Genomic DNA, 26,352 nt, shown 5'->3' on the forward strand with positions numbered 1-26,352 from the left:
TCTCCCTCTCTCTCTGACCCTCCCCCACTACCCTTTCCCTCTCTCTCTCTCTCTCTCTCTGTCAAAAATAAATAAAAACCATAAAAAAAAAAAAAGACCTAAAACTTCAAAACTTCTACCACTTAAATCATAGTACCTCACATAGGATTTGTCGTTTCTAGGGAATTTAATTGATCTTCTAAATCTAGTGTTTAATTTTTAAAGTCACATGAGAAAAACAATCTCTAAAAAGGTAATTTCAAATACTTGAGACAAACATATAGCCATATGCTCAACATTCTTATTAACACATGCATAATAAATTCATAACTGATCACTCCCACCCCCAAGATTGGTGACGATATAAACTCTGTACAAGAAACAAGTTTTTTAAATGTGAATGATGTTGAATAACAAATAATTATTAGTGTTACAAAAGATATCCTAATATTACCTGGGGCAAGATTCAAAGGTAATCTTCTAGGTGAAATTGCTCTGGGGTGCTGCTTACTAATTTCTTCATAAATTTGGAGCCTCTCTTCTAAAGTGCCTATTATCAGTAAATATGTGTGAGATTCAAAGCATCAGAACTTTTTATCTACGAAAAAATGCTAATAAACTTTTTTAAAATGTTATAAATAAAGATTGCATTGTCAATATTAAAGCTGTGCCCAATTTTTATAAGAATGACATGAAAACTCTGTGGTGGTGAAACACATAATCAGCAAAACACCATTTTAAACCCAACCTCCAGATAAATCCAAAACTTCTTTCATCACAACAGATTCTAAAACCAACTCAAATCATACCCATGCAAGACACAGAGACTCAAGATACACAGCACTTCCATTCATTAGCGCACAACCCATGAAAAAGAAAGTCCTCCTTCAAGACTTATCTTACACAAACTCTCTAGCCCGATGAAGCCTATACACCTCCCCACAAAAGGCTGTAACACCCATTGATTAGGTTTTAAAAAGCAACTGTTTCAGCATCATGAATGTGAATGTCTTATAGTTTAAAAAGTGAACTAAATTTCTAAGGTAGCTTTAACACTTAAAATCTTCAATGAAACTCCATTATAAAGAATCCGATTCATACAGACTGTTTAAAGTGGCAAATTATTTCTCCCAAATATAGTGATACAAAATATACTTCTAACAGAAAGTTGGGTCTTCCCTCCCAAGACCAAATTAATTTTATAGTACTGAATAGAAAACGTATATATACATATATATATATGTATATATATATATATACACACACACACATATACATATACATATATACATATACACACAAACTACAGGTGACTCTGCAATAACAATTTGCAAGGTAGGATCTGGGTCCAGTTCATTATTCTAAAATAATATCTACTATAATTTGCAAAGAGAGATTATATGCACTGTTTCATATAAGCAATAAGACAATTTACAACAGAATTTTAAGAGAAAGCAAACAAATTTGATTTTAAACTGTAAGGTTTTTAATTGATTTCAACTCAGAAAACGGAAATATTTTGTAAGAAGAACCCTTGGTGCTAGCAATCAAGGTATCTCCATCCTAAATGTAGTGTTCACTATCGAGACTATAAATGTAACACTTAAAAAGGTAATGTTTGATTTTGTTTAAACTCTTTCCTTCCCCCAGTAGTATGTTTTGGAGCTCCAATGTGGTAGGATTCAAAACCTGGGATACATGAAAGATAATTTTTACATTCTGTTAACAATCTGGAGACTTCATGAAATATCAAGGACCCTTATACTAAAATTTACATGAAGGCTATTTACTGCTTTTAAAAGGCAGGTCTCATATTTAAGCCTAATCCTAAGAATATAAGAAAAAAAATTCCCCACTATCCCAAATATAACAAGTCTTATAAATGTAGTTAAGTTAAGACAAAACCAAACCATTCCAATGTCCTATTTGAAGTCACAAGTTGGAGCTCCAGAACTTACCATGGGGGAGAAAAGGTCCTATGGAACCTAAAAAGATAAAGTAATATAATTAGTTTGTAATCAAAATATTTTATAGTAAGCATGGTTCTTGACATGGAACAGGTTATATTCAACTTACTAAACGTTTAAATATCTGTATTAACTACATGTCAGTAACTGATAGTTTAAAGAAAAACATCACAGTTATCTTGCATTTCCAACCTTCAAATAGAAGACTTTTATCCTGATTTTTTAAAAACACAAATTATTGATGTAATCAATAATTTTTGTTTTCATCATTTTCTTAAAGACAATTTAAAGGAAACAATTAACGACCTGTGATATTAAATTTTAAACACTAACAGAAAACCTGGTAATTTATAGTGATGAGAACACAACAAAAAATTTTTCTCATGGCTTACACTTCTATAAATGAGTATGAGTAGCTACCTATTTTTACCATATCTTTAAATTTAAAAGTTCTGCTGTTTCAACACCCTTGAGCCATATTTTCAAAATTATTTCAGCCATGTATTTATCCATGAGTAAATATACTAGGAATATTAACTGCTCTGAGCAACATTTAATTATGAAAATACTAGGGAAAATTGCAATTCTAGATTTCTAAAAAGGATAGTTTACCTAATTTGAAAAGAAGATATGTGACATTTTGCTCTATGCAAAGTAGCCCAGCCTGAAATTAAGAGGATAATTTTCATGCTGATGCTATACAATACATATCCTCAGCAAAACTGCTTTGGCCTAATTCTTATGTTTAAAGGCTGAGGGTAACAAACCTCTAATTCTTTAAAAAATACTAAATAACTACGTTTCCCAGAAATGGAACGGCTCACTTTCCTCCCCAGCTCTCTAGTTAGCCTAAATTGGTAACATTTTAATGGGTCAAGGAACTTAAAATTATCTGTGAGCATTTATTACTAAAGTATAAATAAATATCTGAACTCATCTTCACTGCCATGTTTAACCTGTAATTCTCCTAAATGGAAAAATAAATGCTAATGCTAAAAATATCTGTCCTCAAATATTATCACAACTTTGCATTCACTTCAAGCACTAGTGAAGATAAGGTAGAGGAGAAAAATAATTACATACTAAGTTGCAGAGCTTTTTCCAAGCCTTCATAATAACACCAATTTTCTGCATTCCGATCAATCAAGGTTTTGAACACTTCACTGGCTTCTTTTAATCTTCCCAATTTCAACAGCATTTCCCCTAAAATTAAGTTTAAATTCACATTCATTTTACTCAAACATTAAATAACTTTCTGATCTCATAGATTTCACTAAGCAGTATTAACATACTAGATATTTATGAAAAAACTGTATGTGCTTCCCTTTGGGACATGTTGCAGTTTATACCAATAAACACAGATTAATTCACAGCTTGTCTTCAGAAGTGAACCTTCATTTACACATTCTATTATATACTAACATTCTAATATTATAATTATAATATCATAAATATTATAATAAATATTAATATAATTATTAATTATATATAATTAATATTCACCAGAAGTGAACCTTCATTTACACATTCTATTATATACTAACATTCTAATATTATAATTATAATATAAATAGCATAATAAATGTTAATATAATTATTAATTATATATATTATATATAAAATTATAATTATAATATTATAAGCTAACATTTTGGCTCCCTCCCACACTCCAAATATACATATAGTATATTAAGTTCTTGGTAAAAATATTTGTATTATACACGTTTTTATATACCCTTAACAACAATTAAAGACTCCCAACACAGATTGGTAACTAATTCGAATGAAATATCCCTACATTCCTACTGCTAGATTTGAATGTACTTTTCCTGATCAATTCCTATATTAAAAATTTTCCATTCAATTCTCTTAGATTCCTTTCTACATCACTAAAACTGCCAAAGTTTAACTCAGTGAAGCAAAAACACTAAGTACCACTTCACAGCTAGAAACCACATAAACCAGATTCACACGTGGATCACCCCTAAGGTCCAAATCCTTTTACCAAGCCACACAAATTGGAAGTAGGTTTGGAAAATGAGTATCTAAACTTCTCAGGTAGAATACAAAGTGCATGTAATCCAAGGTAAAAGAGAGATGCTCAAAAAAGAGTATACCTCAACTTCCTATTGCTATTTCCCCTTCCCCAATCTATTTCAAAGGAAGAAACCTTTGAAATGTCTTCAGACATATTATTTCAGCTTTCATCATCTGGGAGGGGACAATATATTAAAGTGGTTATTACATGCTATTATTTTACTATTTTTATGTATTACTCAAGCTCTAGAAGAAGACTAACTCGATATAATTTCCAGCTTTACCATTTTCTAACTCTGTGACCCTGAGCATGTTACAAGCTTCCAATGTCCACTTACCTATAAAATATCGACTACCTCTGTCTGCTTTTGTGATATATTAATTTAAACTGGTTAGTTAGCACAATGCTTGGCACAAAACAAATGCACACAAGTGTTTGCTACTTAAAAGTATAAACATGCCACATTCCTCCACAATTAATTTCTGGCTAGTCCAGTTTTTACCTGGCTTACCCTAGGTAAATAGACAATAACACAGATTTCAATTCCAAAAACCTTTGTTTTCTGCTACCATCACAGGCAAAGATTATTACTAGAGGACTACACAGAACAAAAAATACATTTGCATATTCATAAAGTAAGTGAAGATTTCTAACATTTTTTGTTTATTAAAGGATCTTAATATGCTAAGGACTACAAAAGACATCAATGTGTAAATGTCAAAGGTCTCTCTGGGCCCTGCAAAGTTCACTGAAAAAATAATACTCTAACTCGTCTCTATAAGCAGTATAAAGTACTGGCTTTATATTCAAGATGATGGCCCCCAAATTCCCCTCACTAGCAACATATGGATGAATGTGGCAACACTGCAACTTGCACACTGTTTGAACTAGAACTGATCTCACTATATCTTATCTACTTTTTAATCACTGCATTCTGGACTGCTGTTACAAGAGAGAGAGAAAGCAACCCGAGTTAAGAGTTAATCAAGAAATAGCAATAATACATCAGAATATAAAAATAATTGCCATTTTCTTTGCTCCCATCAATTATAAGTGATAGAAGAAAGAAACCAGAACATTAAATAATTTATCGGCATTTTACCACTGTTTGAAAAATACTGTTGTTCAATAGCCAAATAATGAAAAGAGCCCAAATGCCCATTGACTGATGAATGGATAAAGATGTGGTATATATTATTACTCAGCCATAAAAAAAGAAATCTTGCCATTTGCAATGACATGGATGGAGCTAGAGATCATTATGCTAAGCAAAATAAATCAGAGAAAGGCAAATACCATATGATTTCACTCTTATGTGGAATTTAAGAAACAAAACAGATGAATACAGTGGGGGAAAAATAGGCAAACCATAAAGCAGACTCTTAACTATAGATATCAAACCGAGGACTGACGGAGGGAGGTAGGCATGTGGAATGGGCTAGATGAGTGATGGGTACTAAGGAGGGCACGTGTTGTGATGAGCATCGGGTGTTGTGTGTAAGTGATGAATCATTAAATTCCACACGTGAAACTAATTATTACACTGTATGTTAACTATATGTATAACTGGAATTTTTTAAATAAAAACTTGGAAAAATATAAATAAATAAATAAATAAATAAATAAATAAATAAATAAATAGAAAAATAGTGTCAGTATTATTCACAAAAATTAAATCAGTAAGTTGCTATACATTAACTAGAAGAGTTGAAAATAGCAGTTAAAAGTAAGGACTCATGAAAAGAAATGAAGGAATCTTAAATTACTATGTGAAAAAAGCTAATCTAAAAAAGCTACATACTACATGATTCCAACTATATAACATTCTGGAAAAGGCGCACCTATGGAGATAGTAAAAGGATCAGTGGTGGTCAGGAGCTGGGGGCAAGGACAAACAAATAGGCAGAGCACAAAGGGTTTGTGTAGCAATGAAACTACTCTACGTGACACTACGGTGGTGGATATATGTCAAAACCTAGACAGTATATAATACCGAGAGTGAACTTTAATGTAAACTGTAGACTTTGGGTGATAGTTACATTCAGTGTAGGTTCACTAATTGCAACAAATATACCATTCTGCTGGGGGATGTTGATAATGGTAGGGGAGGCTGTGCATGTGTGAGGACAGAGAGTATATGTGAAATCTCTGTACCTTCCACTCAATTTTGCAGTGAACGTAAAATTGCTCTATAAAAATGAAGACTTTAAATTTAAAACAAACAACAATAAAAAAAAAAAGTAGGGGCACCCGGCTGGCTCAGTTGGTAGAGCATACGACTCTTGATCTTGGGGTCCTGAGTTCAAGCCCCATGTTGGGTATAGAGTTTACTTTAAAAAATAAATAAATAAAATAAGTTAAATAAATAAATAATAATAATAAATAAAAATAAAATATGCAATAAAATAAAAATGAATAAATCATAATCATGATCATAATAATAATAATAAAATAAAATAAAATAAGGGCTCTGAAGCCCAGGAAGATGTATTTACAAATTAACTCTACCACCTAAAAGGCTGAGTGACTTTGGGCAAGTCTTTAACCTCCCTAAACTTTAGTCTCCTCAACTATAAAATGGGGATAATCTACCCATGTTAGAAGTGCTAAAAAATTAAATGAAATAAAGAAGTTTAAGCAATTACCATACTCTGAGACACAGGAAAAGTAAATAAATCTTAGCTATTATTTTTATGAAGTTTAGAAGTCCCACAACTATATGAAACTTTAGTTTTAAGCTAATTATTGCTTTGGTTGTTCATTTTATTATGTACTGCTCAGAGAATGTTAACTGATGAGCAAACTTTGTTTTAAACAAATGTACTTGACCCTTTGTTGATGAACATTTTAAACAAACTATTTATTATCAGGATCCTGCCTTCATAATTAGCCCATATTGAAAATAAATCAATCTTACTTTCATAATGACCCCAGTGTCATCATTTCATGGATATATATTTGGGGGTGAGAAGTATGAAGGGAGTATAAGACACTGCCTACGAAAATGGAATCTGGAGCCAAAATCCCTAGACTCAAATCCAGCATTACCCAGCTTACTTAGCTGTATGACTTTGGGCAAAGCACTTAACCAGTCTGATTCCTCAGCCCCTCCTCTCTAAAATGAAATATAAGAACCATATCATGGTATTGTTCTGAGGATTAATTTAATAGACATTAGATTAATAATAAAAATGTTTTTTATTACATACGAAGTCTTATTTAAGTACTAGGGCAGAGTAAAGTATGTAGCTTTTATTCTTTTCTTTAATTGAGGCCACTGATAAAGAAAAAGCAGGTCAACTTACCTTTAATTTCTTCCACCAAAAGTTTATCACATATCTGTTTCTCATATGTTTCTATATGTTCCAAAGATTCCTGAAATAGGTCTGCCTCTCTCATCACTTGATTCTGGTATAGTATCAGTTCACTATATTCATAGTCTATTTTGTTGGGAGGAACCTGAAAAAAATTAACAAAAATTATTTATATAATTATATAAAACAGTTATACACCTTTAATCGCTTCCTCGGAAGAGTCACTCACATAGATTAAAAAAAGCAACTGAGAAGCAATTACAAATAGAAGAGTGATTAATAGTGAAGAAAATTAATATTCTTTTTAAGTTTATTTTATTTATTTTTGAGAGAGAGACAAGAGAAAGCAGGAGGGGCAGACATAAAGAAAGAGAGAGAGAATGAGAGAGAATCCCAAGCAGGATCTGCGCTGTCAGCACAGAGCTCAATGTGGGGCTCAAACTCACAAGCCATGAGATCATGACCTGAGCTGAAATCAAGGTTGGATGCTTAACCGACTGAGCCACCCAGGTGCCCCAATACATTCTTTAAAACAAACAAAAAGGTGGCACTTCTGCCTATGGCAAAGTCAAGATTCAGGTCAGCAAATCCTATACCCACAGAATATGAAAATGGTTAAAATCCTAAAGAATTTAACAAAAACTACTAGAATAAAAACGTTTAGTAGGGTGACAGAATACATGATCAAAATACAAAAATCAATTATACTTCCATATACTAGAAACCAACAACTCAATTTCATTTATGATAAAACATCTAAAAGAACAAAATATTTAGGAATAAATTTAGGAAACAAGACCAATACACTGAAGATAACATGCTGAGAGAAATTAAGAATCTATTATAAATGGAGACACTCTAAACCCTGTGCGTGGGTCAGGATACTCAATACTGTTTTGATGGCAATTTTCTCCAAATTGGTCTACAAATTCAATGCAATCCATATAAAACTCTCAGCAAGCTTTTCTGCAGAAATTGACATGCTAATCCTAAAACTCAAATGGAAATAAAAGAAACCCTGTATAGCCAAAAGAATCTTGAACAAAGTGGGAGGACATGCATTTCAAATTTCAAATATACTATAAAGCAACAGTAATCAAGATAGTGTGGTATTGCCATAAGGAAAAAGTGGAATTGATAAACTATGGCTTATTTATATAATGAAATACCAAATAGCAGTTAAAAACAGATAAACTTGGGGCACCTGGGTGGCTCAGGTGGTTAAGCATCCAACTCTTGGTTTTGGCTCAGGTCATGATCTCATGGCTTGTGAGTTGAGCCCCCACGTTGGGCTCTCCACTGTCAGCACAGAGCCTGCTTTGGATCCTGTCTCCCTCTCTGCCACCCCCCACCCTCCCTCCCTCTCTCTCTCTCAAAAGTAAATAAACATTTTTTTTAAAAAAATGGATAAACTAGCCCTACATGTATCAACACGGATATGTCTCAAGATGCGAAAACACTGCATATTGTTCTGTCAACTTTTAAATACACAAAGTAACAGTTTGTAATTTTTATGGGCTTATATATAACCTAAACGTGACTAGGAATGATCTATAACAATTTCAGAATAGCGGCTATCTCTAGGGATGTGGGAGAACTTTGTAACTACTTCTCTAGTATTTCTTTCTTTATAAATTTTTAAGGTTTTTTTAGAGAGAGTGAGAAAGAGTATGCACATGCAAGCAGGGGAGGGAGGCAGAGGGAGAGAATCTTTTTTTCTTAAAGTTTATTTATTTTGAGAGAGACAGAGATATCCCAAGTGGGGGAGGATCAGAGAGCAAGGGAAGAGAGAGAGAATCTCAAGCAGGCTCCGCCCTGCCACAACACAGAGCCTGATGTGGGCCTCAAACTCACAAAACTGTGAGATCATGACCTGGGCAGAAACCAAGAGTCGGACACTTAGCTGACTGAGTCACCAAGGCACCCCAAGAGACAAAGAATCTTAAGCAGGCCCCACACTCAGTGCAGAGCCCAATGCGGAGCTCAGTCCCATGACCCTAGGATCATGACCTGAGACGAAATCAAGAGCTGAGCACTCAACCATCTGAGCCACCCAGGCGCCCCAAATATTTCTTTAAAAAATAATAAAATCTGGAGAAAGTGTGGCAAAATGTTAGCATCTATTTATCTAATAATGCATAGTATATATTTTTTGCATTTTTCTACTTTGCATGTGTATTAAAATGTATTAACATATTTACATAAAACATAAAGCTATATGTATGAGGAATAATTCTGTAATCACAAAACTATTTTCATTTTTATATATTCTTTTCTTTAGTCATTTGAATATCATCAAAATAATAGAGTACAAAATTTTTCATAATATTTATTCTCTATCAAGAAGTCAGTTAAATGTCCAACTTTGGCTTGGGTCATGATCTCACAGCCTGTGGGTTTAAGCCACGCATTGGGCTCTGTGCTGAGCTCAGAGCCTGGAGCCTGCTTCAGATTCTGTGTCTCCCTCTCTCTCTGCCCTTTGCCTGCTCACACTCTGTCTCTCTCTCTCTCTCTCTCTCAAAAATAAATAAGCATAAAAAAAAAAAAAAGAATTCTGTATTTTAATTTTTTCCAATTATTTCAAAAATTTAAGTTTTTCCATGGGTCCCAAAGACTTTAATGCATAATTGAGAATCGGGGCAATATAGAAGCCAACTATTTTAGTTTGTGTGTGTAGGAGAAAATGTAAGAATGAAGTTCTTACTTGCTGAGTTTGTCTAAACTCTTCCAATAGTTTTAGTGCCATATCATAATCTTTCAGCAAATGGTATGCAATAGCATATCCAATCCAGGAAGCACGCTGCGTTGGGCGCAACTGAAGAAGCTGATACCTTGTCTCCTAAAAAAAAAAAAAATAATTAAAAATTGTCTTTTTCTCTTTTCACTTTAACTGTCTCTAAAATATTTGTATTTCAACAGAGCTGTAAGAAAACAATTTAATGCCTTTAATTCCTTTCTAATGAATTCAAAGAATAAACATCAGTTCCTGAATAAAATAGAAATAGTTTTTATGTTCTTATCTAAATTACTTAAGTTCTAGAATACTCTGTTAATGCTCACTGTAAAGCTTTTACTAAAAAGCTATTCTTGGGGCCCATGCTTTTGGGTTGCCTTATAAAATTACTTTTATATAATGCATATTTCTTTTGGTAACTAAACATCTTTGAAGAGAGACTAAGATACCTTTTTATTAAACTAAATTCTGCTGTTTATAAAATCACTGTGTGAAATTATAATGTATTCACATTGTTACAAGAAGCTCCAGAAGCAGGGTGGACAAAGCCTGAGCAAACACTCAAACATCAGCCTGGAATTTTCTAACAGAACACTGCTGCCACTTGAAGACAGTGTAATAATAATGTAAGACATTAGGGAGAAAACCCCAGAAATTCCACCAGGGCTACCCCGAAGAATCCAGATATCTTCACTAGCACAAAATACAACCTTCCTACACAGCCCCCACCCCTTCACAGCTCGTATTGACTCTGAGTTTTAGGTGCGTACAACTGCGTGGGGAAACAGGGTCTCACGAAGAACACTAGCTGCAATGAAGTTCTGAAAATGTAGTGTTTTTAGCTTCTATTGTTGGAATAGGTGCCAAGTGAGTCCATCCACACTATATGTCACAAGGAGAACATGATCAGTCCTTTCAAGAAAAAGATCTTTGAGCAAACGACTTAGACAGTATCACTCCTCTCCCCTTGTGTGCCTGGTTCATTTTAGGCACATGAAATTAAGCTGTGTTACTCCCATCTCTCCTTTTCACCACTATTTCTGTCACTTCCTTTCTTCATTAAAGTCTGGGTCAGTTTTCTTCTCTCTGCCAAATCCTGCCACTATCCTGCTGCAAATGCAACACTGTGGATCACCCATCCAAAACAAGCTATTGTCTTAGAATCAGGATTTCCTCATCTTTAATGATCTCCTTTACCCCACTTCAGGGACCCATGAGACTTTACTGCAACCACACCCTAGACCTTACTACCACCCAGAAATCATAAATTCAGATATCTCACTCTCTGGCCAACACTCTTATTCAGTGACATTCCTACCCTTGTTCTGGGAAACCACCAGTACTTCTGGTTCCTTAGGTCCTTCACTTCTAACCACTGCTCTTGTATCTTCACTACCTCTTTTAGCAAGCACGGTTTGCCAATAATTTCCTTGCCTCATTCCTATGGATAACTGATTTTAACTCCCACCGCACCTAGGCTAAACGAAAAAATCATGATCTGGAAGAATGATACCTTTATTAAGCTCAGCAGAATGCTTGAAACCTGCAAAAATCTAGGCACAGGGTATAAGGATTTGTATGGTAGAAGACAAAAGTAAAAAGTAAATGAAAGAACTTAATTTATTTAAAGAGAACTGTTAAGAGTTGGTGGTCTCCTTCATATAAGGGAGAGAATTCCATTGTGGACATACTGAAGTCAGGGTACTCAATGGAGTAAGCACACGGAGATACCCAGCAGATTGGAAGGTGCCAGTATGAAGAGGTCTGGACCAGAGAAAGACTGCTTTATAGCAATCCTGCCACATCATTTTAGATTTACTAACCCATTTAGTCATTTAGATTTACTAACCCATAACAGAGAAAGCTAATTAATCCCTACATTTAGCTTTCAATTATAAAAGCTTTGTTTACCAAAGCTGTAAATAGGAGGTAGTCCTTGCACATAGGAGGTAGTCTAGTTTTTAAAAAGCATTAAATGAATAAACAGTTACACTCTTTTTATGATTAACTATGTAGTTCCACAACTATTAACTGGGGAAGAATGTCTCAGGTGACTTTCCCCTTCTGCTATAGATGATAATGAACAATCAAATCTATATAGTCTTGGCCTATGCTCATCTCATTCTGAACCCAAATGTTTTCAAATTATGTCTGTTTTAAGAACATGTACACTTAAGACTAAAGTACTTACTCGATAACCTTCAAGGTCTCTCATTTGAATCTGCAACAGAGAGAGATCTCTCAAAATTTGTAGATTATCTTTATCTAATTTGAGGGCATTTCGATAGCACTTAATAGCTTCATCATACTTCTTATCAGAACGTTGCAAGAGTCCATAAACATGCCAACCTACTAAGTTAAGGAAATAGAGACATTCACAGATACTAAAATATGCTATGCTACATATCTAATATAAAGCTTACCTTAACGAAGTGGTAAGTGGTCTTGGATTTTACTTCAGAATAATCTGGGGTCAGAGGGAGGGGGACAGTGAGCAGGTGGTAAGAGATCAAACCAGATTAGTCCTGACTGACAACTGTTAAATTATTAAAGTTGGGTGATGGGGGTTCATTAGTCTATGCTCTCCACTTACACGTGTTTGGAATTCTCCATTGTATTTATGTAACCTTAGAAAATTCTTGGTAAAAATTCCTCACGTTTCCTACCTCTTACCCCCTTAGTTCCTCACCCCAGCACCTCAATACTTACTGATGCTTCATTACTATACACACAAAAGCTGCCAACTGTCTTTTAAATCTAGTTTATAGTCAATCAATTCTCAAACAACACGTAACCATCAGTTAATTCAATAGTGACACTAACAACCACAAAATTTTATTTACTATAAATTAAAGTCTGAGCATATCTTAGAGCCAAAAAAAACTATCATACTTACATGCCCTTTCTCTTCATTCTGGGGTAGGCACTGAGATAAAGAAATAAGTATTTAGTATTTTGAGAGAACCCTAAGCTAAATACATGAAAACACTACTTAGACTACTGATGTTCAATACTGGCCAATACCTAGATGAATAAAATATTAAGATCCAAGGGCAACATGTGAAAAGATTGTGAATAAGCACACAGATTAGCCAAACAAAATGAAAGTCAGTTTCGATGACCCATCCTTAAAAAGTACTTTTGGGGCACCTGGGTGGCTCAGTCAGTTAAGCGTCGGACCTCGGCTCAGGTCACGATCTTGCGGTCCGTGAGTTTGAGCCCCGCGTCGGGCTCTGTGCTGACAGCTCAGAGCCTGGAGCCTGTTTCAGATTCTGTGTCTCCCTCTCTCTGACCCTCCCCTGTTCATGCTCTGTCTCTCTCTGTCCCAAAAATAAATAAACGTTAAAAAAAATTTTTTTTTAATAAAAAATAAAAATAAATAAATAAAAAATAAAAATAAAAATAAAAAAGCTTTAAAAAAAAAAAAGTACTTTTGTCTGTTCACATACTGAGATATCAGCCAATGAAAAATACAGTAAGTATCCAGTGAAGTTACCAGCTTTGTCCCTGTGCACCAGAAACCAAACTGAAGAACCAATATCATACTCAATACTAATAAATGAACTCTGTTTTAAAACAGGGTGTTTCTGAATTTCTCTTCCGAAATGTCTAAAACAAAGTTTAAAGAACACTAATTTTACTATACAAGTCAGTTGGAATGACAGGTTTATGGATATGTAAGACAAAAATGGGTTTCAAGTCACGTATCAGTTCCTTTTCTCTCACACTAAGCACAACTGAAGTGAATACATACTGTACAGGGATTCTCTTTCAACCAGCTGTAATAAACAAGGGATGGGGACTAGAAGAAACTAATATTACAAAATGTTGATAATTATTGAAGCTGAGTAACAGTACACAGAATTCATTGAATTCTTTCTTCTATGCAAAACTTTCCATAGTAAAGGTCTGTTTTTTCTGAATTAGAAAACCCTACTAAATGGAAAGTAAATGAAATAATAAAGTTCAATTATTGCAAAAGGATACAGACATGGCTCTTGACATCATTACGAAGTCCTTTACGAACAAATTCATACGCTTCTTCTTTTTTTCCTAAGCAGTTCAATGTTAATCCCTTCATAGCCAAAGTCTCTGAAAAATATTTTTAACCTCTATTTACGCACAAAGAATTCATATTCTCTTAGCACTATTTTATTTTGTTTAGCTCTTAGTACTATTTTAATATGATATCTGCCAATGCTTACATTATTTGTCTTTTTAATCACATAGTTAGAAACTTCTCTCCAGAGAGCCAAAACATAAGAGACTCTTAAAAACTGAGAACAAACTGAGGGTTGATGGGGGGGTGGGTGATGGGCATTGAGGAGGGCACCTTTTGGGATGAGCACTGGGTGTTGTATGGAAACCAATTTGACAATAAATTTCATATATTGAATAAATAAATAAATAAATAAATAAATAGAAACTTCTCTCCAATACAAAAAGTAAAACTACATTTAAGTATTTACTGAAGCTTAGCCTGAATCCTTTTCTGAAATCCCTTAGGCTATGACTGAGGACTAGGGACTGAAATCCCTTAGGCTAGGACTCCTACAATGCTTTCTGCCTTTTAGAAGACTGTACAAAGGGGGTTGAGATTATTCTGCTGAGAAAAGGTAACACAGTAGGCACCGAGTCCTGTTGAGTTAACTCTACTACAGTGGCTCCACAGCTTTCATCCAAGAGCACTTCTATCCACCATCTGATTTACACCCCACAAAAACAATCTTCCTTAGCAAAGAGATGTATGCAATGTAAAAATAAGCCTATTCAGTATTGGAACACACTTTATTTTTGGCCACAAGTTTATTCCAACTAATTCTAGTTGGAATATCAGTTTGCATTTCAAGAGTATAAGACTGGTGAAGGAGTAGCAACCCAAGAATATATTTAAGGCAGCTAATGAAAGACGGCTTATAATGAAATGATTCTCTGAATAAATCCACAAGCAGGGAATTAGACAAGAACAATGGTTTTCAAATGATATCTGTGGACTCTGGTTTTCAGAACACAGTGATTCAGCAGTCAGACCCCTACAAACATCTTCATTTATCTGTCATTTTATACACATTTATCTGTTTTTTCCACCTGCTGCACTTTGGATAAGGGTTCCATGGAGAAAAAAACTTGAAAACAAGCTTTACATTTTTAAAATTCTATGAAATGAAGACTTCTTTCCATTTCCTTCAAAGAATGTTTTCAATGTTATTCGAAAACTGAGCAGAGTTAGCCTATTTTCTCAAGAAGATGGTCTCAAGAGTTACCCTCGTCTAATATTCAGAGATTCCAATTAGCTGTGCTCTGCTGTAGGACCATAACTTGCATGTCTAACCTGATCCATCCTTTAAATAAACACTGGTCACCAGTGAAAAAGGATGAGACAAGCAAATACAGACCTATTAACACCCTGCCAACAACTCAAGATAAACAATTTAATGGTAAATCAATAGTATCTAATTTAAGTATTTATATAGAAAGGTCACATATATATACAAAAGACATCTACCAAAGAATAAAATACATCTGACTATTTTTATACTACTTCTGTATTGCAGATATGATCCTCATTTCAGACAAGAAATCAAAGTATAAATTTAAGTCCTATTCAAAGTAATAGATGAAATGACATCTATAAAAGTACTGTTATATACTCCAATTATTCCCCAACAGATCAACCAGTCACTTATCTGAAAGCAAAGACTGTGCATACACCTAAGCATAATAAGAGGAAAGTGACCTAGAATAAGATTGGTAAGACACATAACCAAAAATGTTTATATACTCTAATAGAGAGCTACAAGGCATGGAATCTGGAAGTATTCTTTCACTGTTAGGAATCCTATCTGTCTGATTTTGGAATTACAGTTCCCCAAAGCAGTCTCTCATAGATGAGGCAATACCTCCATGTTCAGCAAATTTTGGATTTGAAAGAATCATCTTGCAAAACTTGAGGCCATTTTTGTACTGCTTCTGTTCGTAACATTTCTGTAAAGAAATATGAACAAGAATTAATAAAATGAAGAGAGAGCAACTTTTATTTGCATTATATAAATTCTAAATTTAAGATCCAAAAGTAGGTTTAAAATATATACAATGGGAAGGTTTTATACCAATTTAAATCACTTATAGCATGAAGTATATTTTCGTAAACTACTCCTTACCAAGTTGTGCTAGTATGAGTATTTTCACTTTTATAGAAGAAAAGGAAAAAAAATACTTAATAAATAGGGAATTTAGGGGCATCTGGGTGGCTCAGTTGGCTAAGCGTCTGACTCTTGATTTCGGCTCACATCATGATCTCGCAGTTCATGGGTTCGAGCCCCGTGTAGGGCTCTCTGCTGTCAGTGCAGTCTGTTTCAGATCTTCTGTCTCCTCTCTCTCTCCCCCTCCGTCACTTGCTCTCTCTCTCTCTCTCTCTCTCAAAAATAAACATTAAAAAACATACAAATAAAAATAGGGAATTTAATTGCCAGCCAACACTGCTACATTTCGTAAAAATTCAAATCCAAAAGCAAAAAATATGTGATAACAACACAGAAAAAAACCAGAAACTGCATTACTGCCACTTCAAATATGGAACCAAGGCAGGGCGCCTGGGTGGCTCAGTCGGTTAAACGTCTGACTTCAGCTCAGGTCATGATCTCACAGTCTGTGAGTTCGAGCCCCACATCGGGCTCTGTGCTGACAGTTCATAGCCTGGAGCCTGCTTCAGATTCTGTGTCTCTCTCTCTCTCTGCCCCTCCTCTGCTCATGCTCTGTCTCTCTCTGTCCCAAAAATAAATAAAAACATTTAAAAAAAATGAAACCAAGGCATGCATACACACACACACACACACACACACACACACACACACACACACACACAAGCAACTACTGTATGTCCATACAAAACCTATTATATCTCATAGGTATTCCTTAAGGTAGGTGTCATTACCTCCGCCCTACAGACATAGAAACTGAAATGTAAGAGTTCATAAAATTTGTTTATAAGTGGCTCAGCGTACTTGCAAACTCTGGTCTGACTCCAAAGACCATGATCTTTCCGTCACTAGTCTAATACATGTGTGAGCAACACCTAAGTGCCACCAGCCAGGCTCAGTAACCAGCGACTGTCCACCACAGCCACTGATCACATGAACATCTCATCATCTTCCAAATGAGACAGGCATGTCTCATTTAAACTGCCATGCATGCTCTTTCCAGCACTCAACATGCCAAGTTTATGCCCACTTCAGGCCCTCTGCACGTGTTCCTTCTACACGTGAAATGTTCTTCCCCAGAGCTTCCTTACTAGTGGAATCTCACATGTCACCTGCCTGACCACTCTAACACTGCCAGTCTCCCACCCCCCCCACCCAAAACATACACTCTCTATCATGTTACTCCATTTTCTACACCGCACTATCATTCCCTGAAATTGTTATTTGATTATTTAGTGTCTGTCTTCTTCACCATACTGTATAACCTCCATGAGAACAGAGATCTTGTCTATTTTAAACGCTGCGTCCTCAGAGTCTACACAAATTAGAAGTGCTCAATAAATACAGTATACTAAAAAACATAAATAAGAGGCACTTGGGTGGGTCAGTCAATTAACTGTTGAACTTTGGCTCAGGTCATGATCTCACGGTTCTTGAGTTCAAGCCCTACATAGGGCTCTCTGCTGTCAGCACGGAGCTGGCTTCTGATCCCTTGTCCCCCTCCCTCCCTGCCCCTCCCCAACTCATTCTCTCATTCTCTCTCTCTCTCTCTCTCTCTCTCTCTTTCTCTTTCTCTCTCTCAAAAATAAACATTGTTTTAAAAATTTAAAATAAAATAAAATACATACATATAGTCTATAAGGTTCAAAGCAAAACAGTACCAGGAAGGAAGGAGGAAGTGGTTAATCTATGCAGCAGGGGTGGGATGTGGAGAGAATTAAAAAAGTGTTCACAGAAAATGTTTAAATTGAGACTTCTTGGGGCACCTGAGTGGCTCAGTCAGTTAAGTATTGACTCCTGACTTCAACTCAGGTCAAGATCTCACAGTTGGTGAGTTCAAGCCCTGCAACTCTTGATTTCAGCTCAGGTCATGATCTTGCAGTTTGTGAATTCGAGCCCTGTGTCAGGTTCTGCACTGCTTAGGATCCTCTCTCTCTCTCTCTCTCTCTCTCTCTCTCTCCCTCTCCCTGCCCCCCCCAACTCTCTCTCCCAAAATAAATAAGTAAAATTTAAAAAATAATAATAACTTGAGGCTTCTTGATCATCTCTAGGGAAGGAAACTTAGTTGGAAGACAAAGATGGGAGACAAATCTGAATTTTGAACCATCTGAATATATCCCCTATTCCAAAAATATTTAAAATAAAATAAAAATAATCTGAGTTTGACTTTAGGAGTTCATCTGACAAATGACAAGAAAAACACAAGCAGAAGGAACCACTAGGAAACAGGAAAAAAAGAAATATCACGGTTTTTTTCTGACTTAACAAGTGATCTGGAAATACTAATACTTGTATTACCAACAACAACAATAATAATAGTTAATACTTATTGGAAGCATTTACTAGTGTCAGGTACCATTCACTTAATCCTTATTTAAATCCCAGGAACACCTATGAGGTTATCTCTCCATTTCAGATGGCGAGAGTGAGGCACATGGTTACTGAATTTACAGAGCTAGTAAGTGTGGGAGCCATAATTCAAACCAGGTAGTCTGGGGGCACCTGGGTGGCTCAGTCGGTTAAGCATCGAACTTGGATGACTTACTACTTCAGGTCATGATCTCCCGGTTCATAAGTTAGAGCTCCACATCAGGTTCTCTGCTTGGGAGCACAGATCCTGCTTCAGCTCCTCTGCCCGCCCGCCCCACCTCTCCCCCTCTGGTTCTCTCTCTCTCTCTCTCTAAATAAGCTCTAAAAAAACAAACAAAAAAACAGGTAGTCTGTCTCTAGTATCTAAATACACAGGTTAAAGAAAAGCATTAAGTTTGGTAAGGAATATATACTCAGTACAAAAGATAGATTCTGGTTTCAACTTTGCTACTAACCAGACAGAGAACCTTAGACATTTAGTCACTTACCATTCCTGGGTTTGTTTCATTCGTAAAAGAATGCATGGAGTAGCTCCAAAATTCAACAACACATAACACCAATAGCCAGTTTGGGGAATAAGACAGGCATGTACAAGCCATGCAGAACATGTAATCAGCTAGCTGGTAAATTTGTACAGATGTGTTCAAGTACATTCATAATTAATTTTTAAAAATTTACTGGCAAAGCACTTTGGTCCACCAACCAAACTTGAAAAATAATTTTGTGACTGTTCATGGAGTTGGTATAGCAAAATGATACCCACATTTATTGCAACTGTGAAATGATAAAATCATTCACTTTTGCAGCACCTTCCTAAATTCATGTAACCTTATAGTAAATATTACAGACCCAGATAAGAACATGTTTAGCATTTCCCAATTTATTTAGGAATAAAGTTAATTCAGCAGCTATAACTTTTTGTAACTAGAGTATAATAAATCATATAATTGTTTTTTTATAATCTATTGATAACACGATTGGAACTAGAAAATATCCATATAGAGTGAAAATAAGTGTTGTCATCTTTTAGGTATAATGCCAAATGTCCTTAAATCCAATTAACAACTTATAGATGAACCTGAATGGGTCAAAAAGTTCACTTCTCCAAAATCCATCCTGTGATAAGGGTATGGAAATAAATGAAAACTAAACTAACAAAAAATATATACAAGGCCCAAGGAAGCAATCTGCCAAAATACTGTAATTAGAATTTTTTGTTTTTACACTTGTCTCTCATTGTTTGCTCAACACTAAGTACCACGTAAAATTAAGACTTAAAATATTAATCCCATCTATTATGTATCTTTTTAACATTTTGAAGAAGCATGAAGATTCTATTGGCTTGAAACAGAACAGCTAATATGAGTTCTTACCTTCTAACCTACCTTGATAATGCTTAAAACTATTCTAAAGGTAGGATTTTATTTATAGTAAAGGTAAGCAACAACTTACCATGTAAGTCATGTAAGTAACACAAGCTCTAAGTAATAAATTCACTCTTAAAATCTAAACGCTCATTTTCAGATGAAATGATACACTAGAAAAGACACTATTTACAATATCAGTTTAAAATCTACAGTCTCCAGCGCACAATGAGAAAGGCAAAGGCATGTTGCCTCTCCTCCCTGGAAGAATGGCCCTGGGAAACAACTGAAGGCACCAAGGACACTGGCACAGAACCCACGGAAAGCTCTCCCGTCTGGGCAGCAGTCATCTCTTTCCGGGTCCTATTCAGGTTTCTGCTTGGAAACAAAGTAAAGGCTCCCCTCAAGTGTGAAATCGGCCAGTCGGCGCGACTTAGCCAATGCAGGGCCTGAATAAGTTAAAAGAGACCAAAGAGCTGCTGTGTTCGACTTTTGACTTTGAAATGCAGTTCAAGTCACTTGGTCTCTTCCAAAGGGGGTAAGTACGGCACATCAAAAACAAAAACTCTTTCTAAAAGGGAGGCTTGGCCTCCGAGGATTTAATTTTCCCGTAACTGGTATAAGTCGGAGCCCCACTGCACCAGAGGATCGCCCCCTCTTTAGCAGGTATCAGCGTGCACTGTGCAATAGGTTAAGCACGAATCAGTGAACGAACACACCTGGCCAAGGGGAAAAGAAACAAACGGGAGGATCGGTAGGGCTGAGGTCGTGAGTTTGGCCGCAGAGCGCCGCAGAGGCCAAGGGGGCCACTCCCGGCCGACGCGTCCCGGCCCAAAGGTACTGCGGAGCGCGGCGGGGGTGCAGCGAGAGACGCAGCCAGACGAAGCGCGCGGGGGCAGGGGGAGGCCGGCCGAGGCGGGGAGTCAGGTCGAGAAGGTTCGGAGGTAAACAAAGAACGGAGCCGGGGCCGAGCCCAGCTCGCGTTGACGACGCCGCCTCCAGACCGATCACCGCGCCTGGCCAGGTCGGAAGCGCGGCCTCGGCCACTCACCAAGATGCGCTTGAAAAGGTTGCTCTCCTTGGGCGGCAGCTGCACGTTCGGCATCGCGGCCGGCGGGGAGACCGGGTGCCCGAGCGCTCCGTTCCGCAGGGGTGGGCACCGGGGCGGACCAATGCTAGGAGTCGGGCAGCGGGCGATGGGTCACTTCATGGCCTGGAGTAGGGGCTGGGCAGGCCGGGCAGGCCGTTGGGCAGGGCTGGCAATGGAAAGGGAACGCGATCTGGGCTGGACAACCTCGACTCCGGCTCTACGGACTGGTGAGCGACGGTGGCTCCCGCGCGCGGCAAGATGGCAGCTGGGGCCCGTCCCCTAGAGCGGGGCGGCGTGCGCCTGCGCGGGGCGCTCCGCAGGCCAGAGGCGGCGGGGGCGTCCGGGCGGCGGGGACCGTAGTGTGCGGAGTGTTAGGTTGCCTCTGTCACCGGCACCTTGGACGCTTAACCGACTGAGCCTCCCAGGCGCCCCAGTGATGTTTATCTTTTATGAAAGTTTCCTGTGGGCCTAGTACAGCCTGACTCATTACAAATCGTAAGTTACTGATTGTACTGTGCTCTGATTGCTAGGCTTGTGGCCCAAGAGAATGTTTGTTATACCGCACTCACTTTTTGACTTTTCTGCACTCAGGAACTTTACACAGTGCTGGGCTCAAAGTAAAGTCTTGTAGGACGAAAGTCTTGTAGGACGAACTTGTTTTCCGTCCTTTCCCCTTCACTTAGACTTTGAGAGAAGGCTTCTCTTTTCAGTGCAGACCAAAGACGTGTTTACAACGTATGTGAAGTCATTGGGTGGGCCTGGAAATGGACTAATGTGAAAGCATGTTTGAAGTGTCAGTAAACAATTACTGCCCCCAGTTTAGAACACCTAACGTTGTCAGTGAAAAACCTTCTCGTCAGAAGGTTCCCCTTCATACAAGCCATATAATAATGACAGAAACAGGATTCAAACCCAGGATCTTCAACTCTGGGGCACTATCATATGTAAACAGTAGCACAGTGATAGAAACGTGTGAGTCTACAAAGATACGGATATGCATCGATGACAAGGATAACCATGCGTACGATGTAGGTTTAATATTATGGAATATGTAAATATTAGATGCATAAATTTATGTACACATGTTCTGAATCTTGTGCATATTTGTGTGACTACAGAGTGACTGATGCATACTTGCATTTAACAGGCTGTAATCAAAGCTGGCTTGAGGCTTATTTGATTTTCCCTCTAGCCTGAGTTGGTTGGAGATGGGAGAAGTTATCACAGGAGTCTTTTGAAAGTTTTTTTTTCTTTTCTTTCTTTCTTTCTTTATTTTGAGAGAGAGAAGCTGGGGAAGGGCAGAGAGAGAGGGAGAGGAAGAATTCCAAGCAGGCTCGGCACAGAGCCCGACATGGTGTCTGATCTCATGAACTGTGAGATCCTGACCTGAGCCAAAATCAAGAGTTTGTCACTTAACTGAATGAACCACCCAGGTGCCCCAGGAGTCTTTCTTTCAAAATAGGGTAGGAGGGGGCTTGTCTGGCTCAGTCAGTAGAATATGCAACTATTGATCTCAGGGTTGTGAGTTCCAGCCCCATGTTGGGTGTAACGATTACTTAAAAATATACATATTTTAATAAAATAAAATAAAATAAAATAAAATAAAATAAAATAAAATAAAATAAAATAAAATAGGGAAGGGACTTATTAAAAGGGGGAAGGTCCATAAGGGCCTATGTGTTCTAGACAGACCCTAGGCCTCTCTGCAGCTTCCCACCCACTGCCAACCTGTCCCCTTCCCACAGCCTCCCCAGCACCTCCCAGCAGTGCAAAGGAAACCTTTAATCCCAAACACTGAGAAGTGGTAGTTATTAATACTCATATTTAATATTTTCCTCATCTGCCTTTCATATACCATGACATGCAATGCACGCATAGTGTGGTTGTCTATACTAGGATGGGAGTGAAGGCAAAGACTTGAAAATGCCAATAGTGTTGCTGGTAGTTGTCATCGTAAGCCTTGGAGTGTGTGAAGGATGTAACGCGTGCACAAGTCAGAAAGCCTGGATTAGCCAGTGACTGTAATTTTTTTTAATGTTTATTTATTTTTGAGAGAGAGAGAGAGAGAGAGAGAGAGAGAGAGAGAGAGAGAACGAGCGGGGGAGGGGCAGACAGAAAGAGAGACTGAGAATTCAAAGCAGGCTCCAAGCACCAGTCAGTGCAGAGCCTGATGTGGGGCTCAAACTCACGGACCACCAAACCGAAATCAAGAATCTGACACTCAATTGACTGAGCCATCCAGGCACCCGAGGGACTGTAATTTTTTATTACTGACTTCTTGTTTAGTCTGGAGCAAATCTCATTTCCCCCTTTCAACAGAAAATGAGGTTATAATAACATTACTGTAATCTTTCACAGCAAGGTTGTGTGAATGTAATGCTTTATCATTTCTAAGCCCCCAGAAAACAAACCAAAAAAACACCTGCATTATAAGTCTCAGTCCATTGTCTCTCAGAAAGAATGCTGAAGCCCCACTGGGGCATCTCGGGCATCCACCCAAATGTTGCTTCCTGGTGCTTCAGGCAGCGTGTACCTCCTTTAGAATTATGCACACAGTACAATAAAAGCAACAATGTCTGTGAAGACCTTTTTACGTATAAGACATGGGCCAGTGATTCTCTTGCTAAGCTCAGTAGACCTAAGAAAAAAAGAATCTAGAAAAGGATGCACTCCACCCCCGTATTCACAGCATATTTTACAGAACCAGCTGACAAGGTAAAATCAAGTAATTTGCTGCTATTCCTACAACCATTTTAACCATGTAATTAAAGGCTGATGGGAAAAGAACTCTTCAGGTTGCCTAATGCATTACACCTCAGATTCCCTAATGTGTCTGCTCTTGTCTACTTTCCTCGCTCTTGTTTTAGAGGAAGCAAGAGTTCTTCATTCCTCCCTTGGAACACTTGATCGCATCTCCTTTTGCTTCTCCTGAGCTTTTATTCATCGGTTGTTCCCTCTGCCGTTTGCATTTTCTCCCTCCTTATTTTCTAATGGGAGGAGACTGTCAGTAAACACATAAATAAACAAGATGTTCCAGACTAGGAAGTCCTAGGAAAGAAAGAAAACAAGGTCGTGTGAGGGGAGTGGGGCTTGAGGCAAGGACTACTTTAAACCAAGTACTCAGGAATGATCTCTGGGAGAAGTGATAACATGTGAACAGACCTAAAGAATGAGAAGCAAGTTAACAAGTAAAAAGCTGGGACAAAAAAAAAAGCTGGGCCAGCATATACTAGCCAAAGGGAATTACATGCAAGTGCCCTAATATAGGGACAAGATGGGCATGGTCAAGGCATTAAAGGGACAGGTAAGAACTTCAGGTTCAAGTTGGTGACTGGAGGGTAGTATATGAGAGGGGAAGTGGCCTATGGTTCAATTGAAAATATAAGCCAGGCTGCACAGGGATGGCCAGCTCAGGCAGTGTGGTTTGTATTGGTTTGGGTTGGGTTGGTTTGGTTTAATCCTAAATTCAGCAAGAAGCCATCTTTAAGCAGGAAAGTGGCATGCCATGATTTATTTTTTAAAAGGTCACTCTGGGGGTGCCTAACTGGCTCAGTCCATAGAGCATGCAACTCTTGATCTCAAAATTGTGAGTTCAAACCCCATGTTGAGCATAGAGCCTACTTACACACACACACACACACTTAAAAGGTCACCCTGACTACCTATGGAAAATGGACAAGAATGCGGTTTCTTCTGGGAAAGTGGCAATTCTATTTGTTCCTTTAGATTTGGCTTCTACCTCCAGAAGTCTTCTGAAAATGTCTGAAATCTCAAGAATTAATTTGTTGAATAATTATTGAGCACAATGTGACAGGCAATCTTCTAGCAAACAAAAACATCTACCGTCATGGAGCTTACATGTTAAGGATTACCCACTAGCCAACACTAAAGATTAGTTTAGCCCACAGTGTACCACCTTGTCCTGCTTGACTTTTCTGCCTTAGAGCACCAAGACCCTGCAAAATCCTGGGTTTTTTCCTCTTCCCAGTCATTCTCTGGTTCCTCCATCAACTCTTCTTCCTTCTGAATGTTGGTTGTCTAGACAATTCTGCTTTCTTTTTCAACATCAGCAATAAAATGTGTCCATCAAGGGGCATCTGGGTGGCTCAGTTGGTTAAGCATCCGACTTCAGCTCAGGTCATGATCTCAAAATTTGTGAGTTGAAGCCCTGCATCGAGCTCTGTGCTGACAGCTTAGAGCCCGGAGCCTGCTTCTGATTCTGTGTCTCCCTCTTCCTTTGCCCCTCTCCCACTCATTCCCTCTCTCTCTCTCTCTTTCTCTCTCAAAAATAAATAAACAATAAAAAAAATTTTTTTAATGTGTCCATCGAGTACCTCCTACTCACCAGCAAAACAGAATTAATAAATCCTCCTGCTCCCATACCTTCCATTACTAACGCCAAGCAGATTTCAAATGTGTCTCCAGTTCCAAGCCTTCTTTTGATCTCCTAGCCTTTGTTTACACTTGTTTGTTAAACTGCTCCATCTACAAATCTTCCAAGCATTTTCTACCTGGACATAAAAATAAAAGTTATCTTCCCATCAAACCAGTCCAAGTCCTGCCTTCTCTGTTTTTGTTAATGACAGCACTCTTGTAGTAAAAATCCTCTGGTCACCTTTGGCCTCTATTATTCCCCACATCCAAGTTGCCTAGTCATTCAGATTTTGGATCTGTCACGTTGCTCCCTTTCCTCCCCTGCTTTCCATTCCCTCTCTACCTTAAAACTAAATATTGTAAAAACCTTGTAACTGGTCCCTCACTTTCAGACTGTTCTCTTCATTTCATTTTGCACATTGTTTCTAGACATGTTGTTTCTATCCATATCTCTAAACGGGTCTCTCGGTCGTATCAAAACTTTCAATAGCTCCCGCATTGTCTAGAACTAAGTCTATTCCCAGATTTTTCTTTCCCTTTGCTCCTACAATTACCTTATGTTGCAGGGGAACCAGTAGCTATAATCGGTCTAGTATTTTCTAAATTCCATAGTCATATTCAACCTGATAGTTTTATCAGAGATTGTTTTTCAATACCTGAATCTTTTTTTTTAAATCCTTCATCTTAGATGTCATGACTTCCATAAAATCTTTCTAAGTTTTTCCAGTGGATCTGATCTCTCTTTTCCATGAATTTACATAGCATTTTGTCCTTCTCTTATGCCTTGATCTTACTGTTTTCTGTTTTATAAATTATAAGTTGTCTGAAGGCAGTGGTTCTCAAACTTAGCTGCAGTTTTGTATCACCTTATCCTTAAAAAAACTCATGTCCAGGGGCGCCTGGGTGGCGCAGTCGGTTAAGC

General features: G+C 37.6%; 2 protein-coding genes across 20 annotated transcripts in view; one reads left to right on the plus strand and one right to left on the minus strand.

Moving 5' to 3' along the window:
* NAA16 (N-alpha-acetyltransferase 16, NatA auxiliary subunit) overlaps positions 1-21,355 on the minus strand; it is a 66,224-nt gene extending 44,869 nt beyond the window's left edge. For 2 of the 17 annotated variants that reach the window (XM_040448554.1, XM_040448550.1), the window contains exons 1-9: positions 21,018-21,354; positions 15,933-16,017; positions 14,020-14,124; positions 12,224-12,381; positions 10,003-10,137; positions 7,290-7,443; positions 3,030-3,149; positions 1,938-1,964; positions 434-529 (exon numbers count right to left, since the gene is read on the minus strand). In XM_040448554.1, coding sequence (XP_040304488.1) covers positions 434-529; positions 1,938-1,964; positions 3,030-3,149; positions 7,290-7,443; positions 10,003-10,137; positions 12,224-12,381; positions 14,020-14,124; positions 15,933-16,017; positions 21,018-21,071 — 934 coding nt within the window. In that variant the 5' untranslated portion in view covers positions 21,072-21,354. Of the gene's footprint in view, positions 1-433; positions 530-1,937; positions 1,965-3,029; positions 3,150-7,289; positions 7,444-10,002; positions 10,138-12,223; positions 12,382-12,455; positions 12,903-12,928; positions 13,217-14,019; positions 14,127-15,932; positions 16,018-21,017 lie in introns of those variants that run through there. The other 15 variants (XM_040448553.1, XM_040448562.1, XM_040448561.1 and 12 more) reach the window with 15 other exon arrangements.
* Positions 20,916-26,352, plus strand: part of MTRF1 (mitochondrial translation release factor 1) — a 57,754-nt gene continuing 52,317 nt past the window's right edge. For 2 of the 3 annotated variants that reach the window (XM_040448573.1, XM_040448575.1), the window contains exon 1: positions 20,916-21,035. The gene's annotated coding sequence lies outside the window, so the exon portion shown is untranslated. Of the gene's footprint in view, positions 21,036-21,441; positions 21,552-26,352 lie in introns of those variants that run through there. The other variant, XM_040448574.1, reaches the window with a different exon arrangement.

This window comes from Herpailurus yagouaroundi, unplaced genomic scaffold (assembly GCF_014898765.1).
Source record: "Herpailurus yagouaroundi ecotype Mexico unplaced genomic scaffold, PumYag 197, whole genome shotgun sequence".
Classification (NCBI taxonomy): domain Eukaryota; kingdom Metazoa; phylum Chordata; class Mammalia; order Carnivora; family Felidae; genus Herpailurus; species Herpailurus yagouaroundi.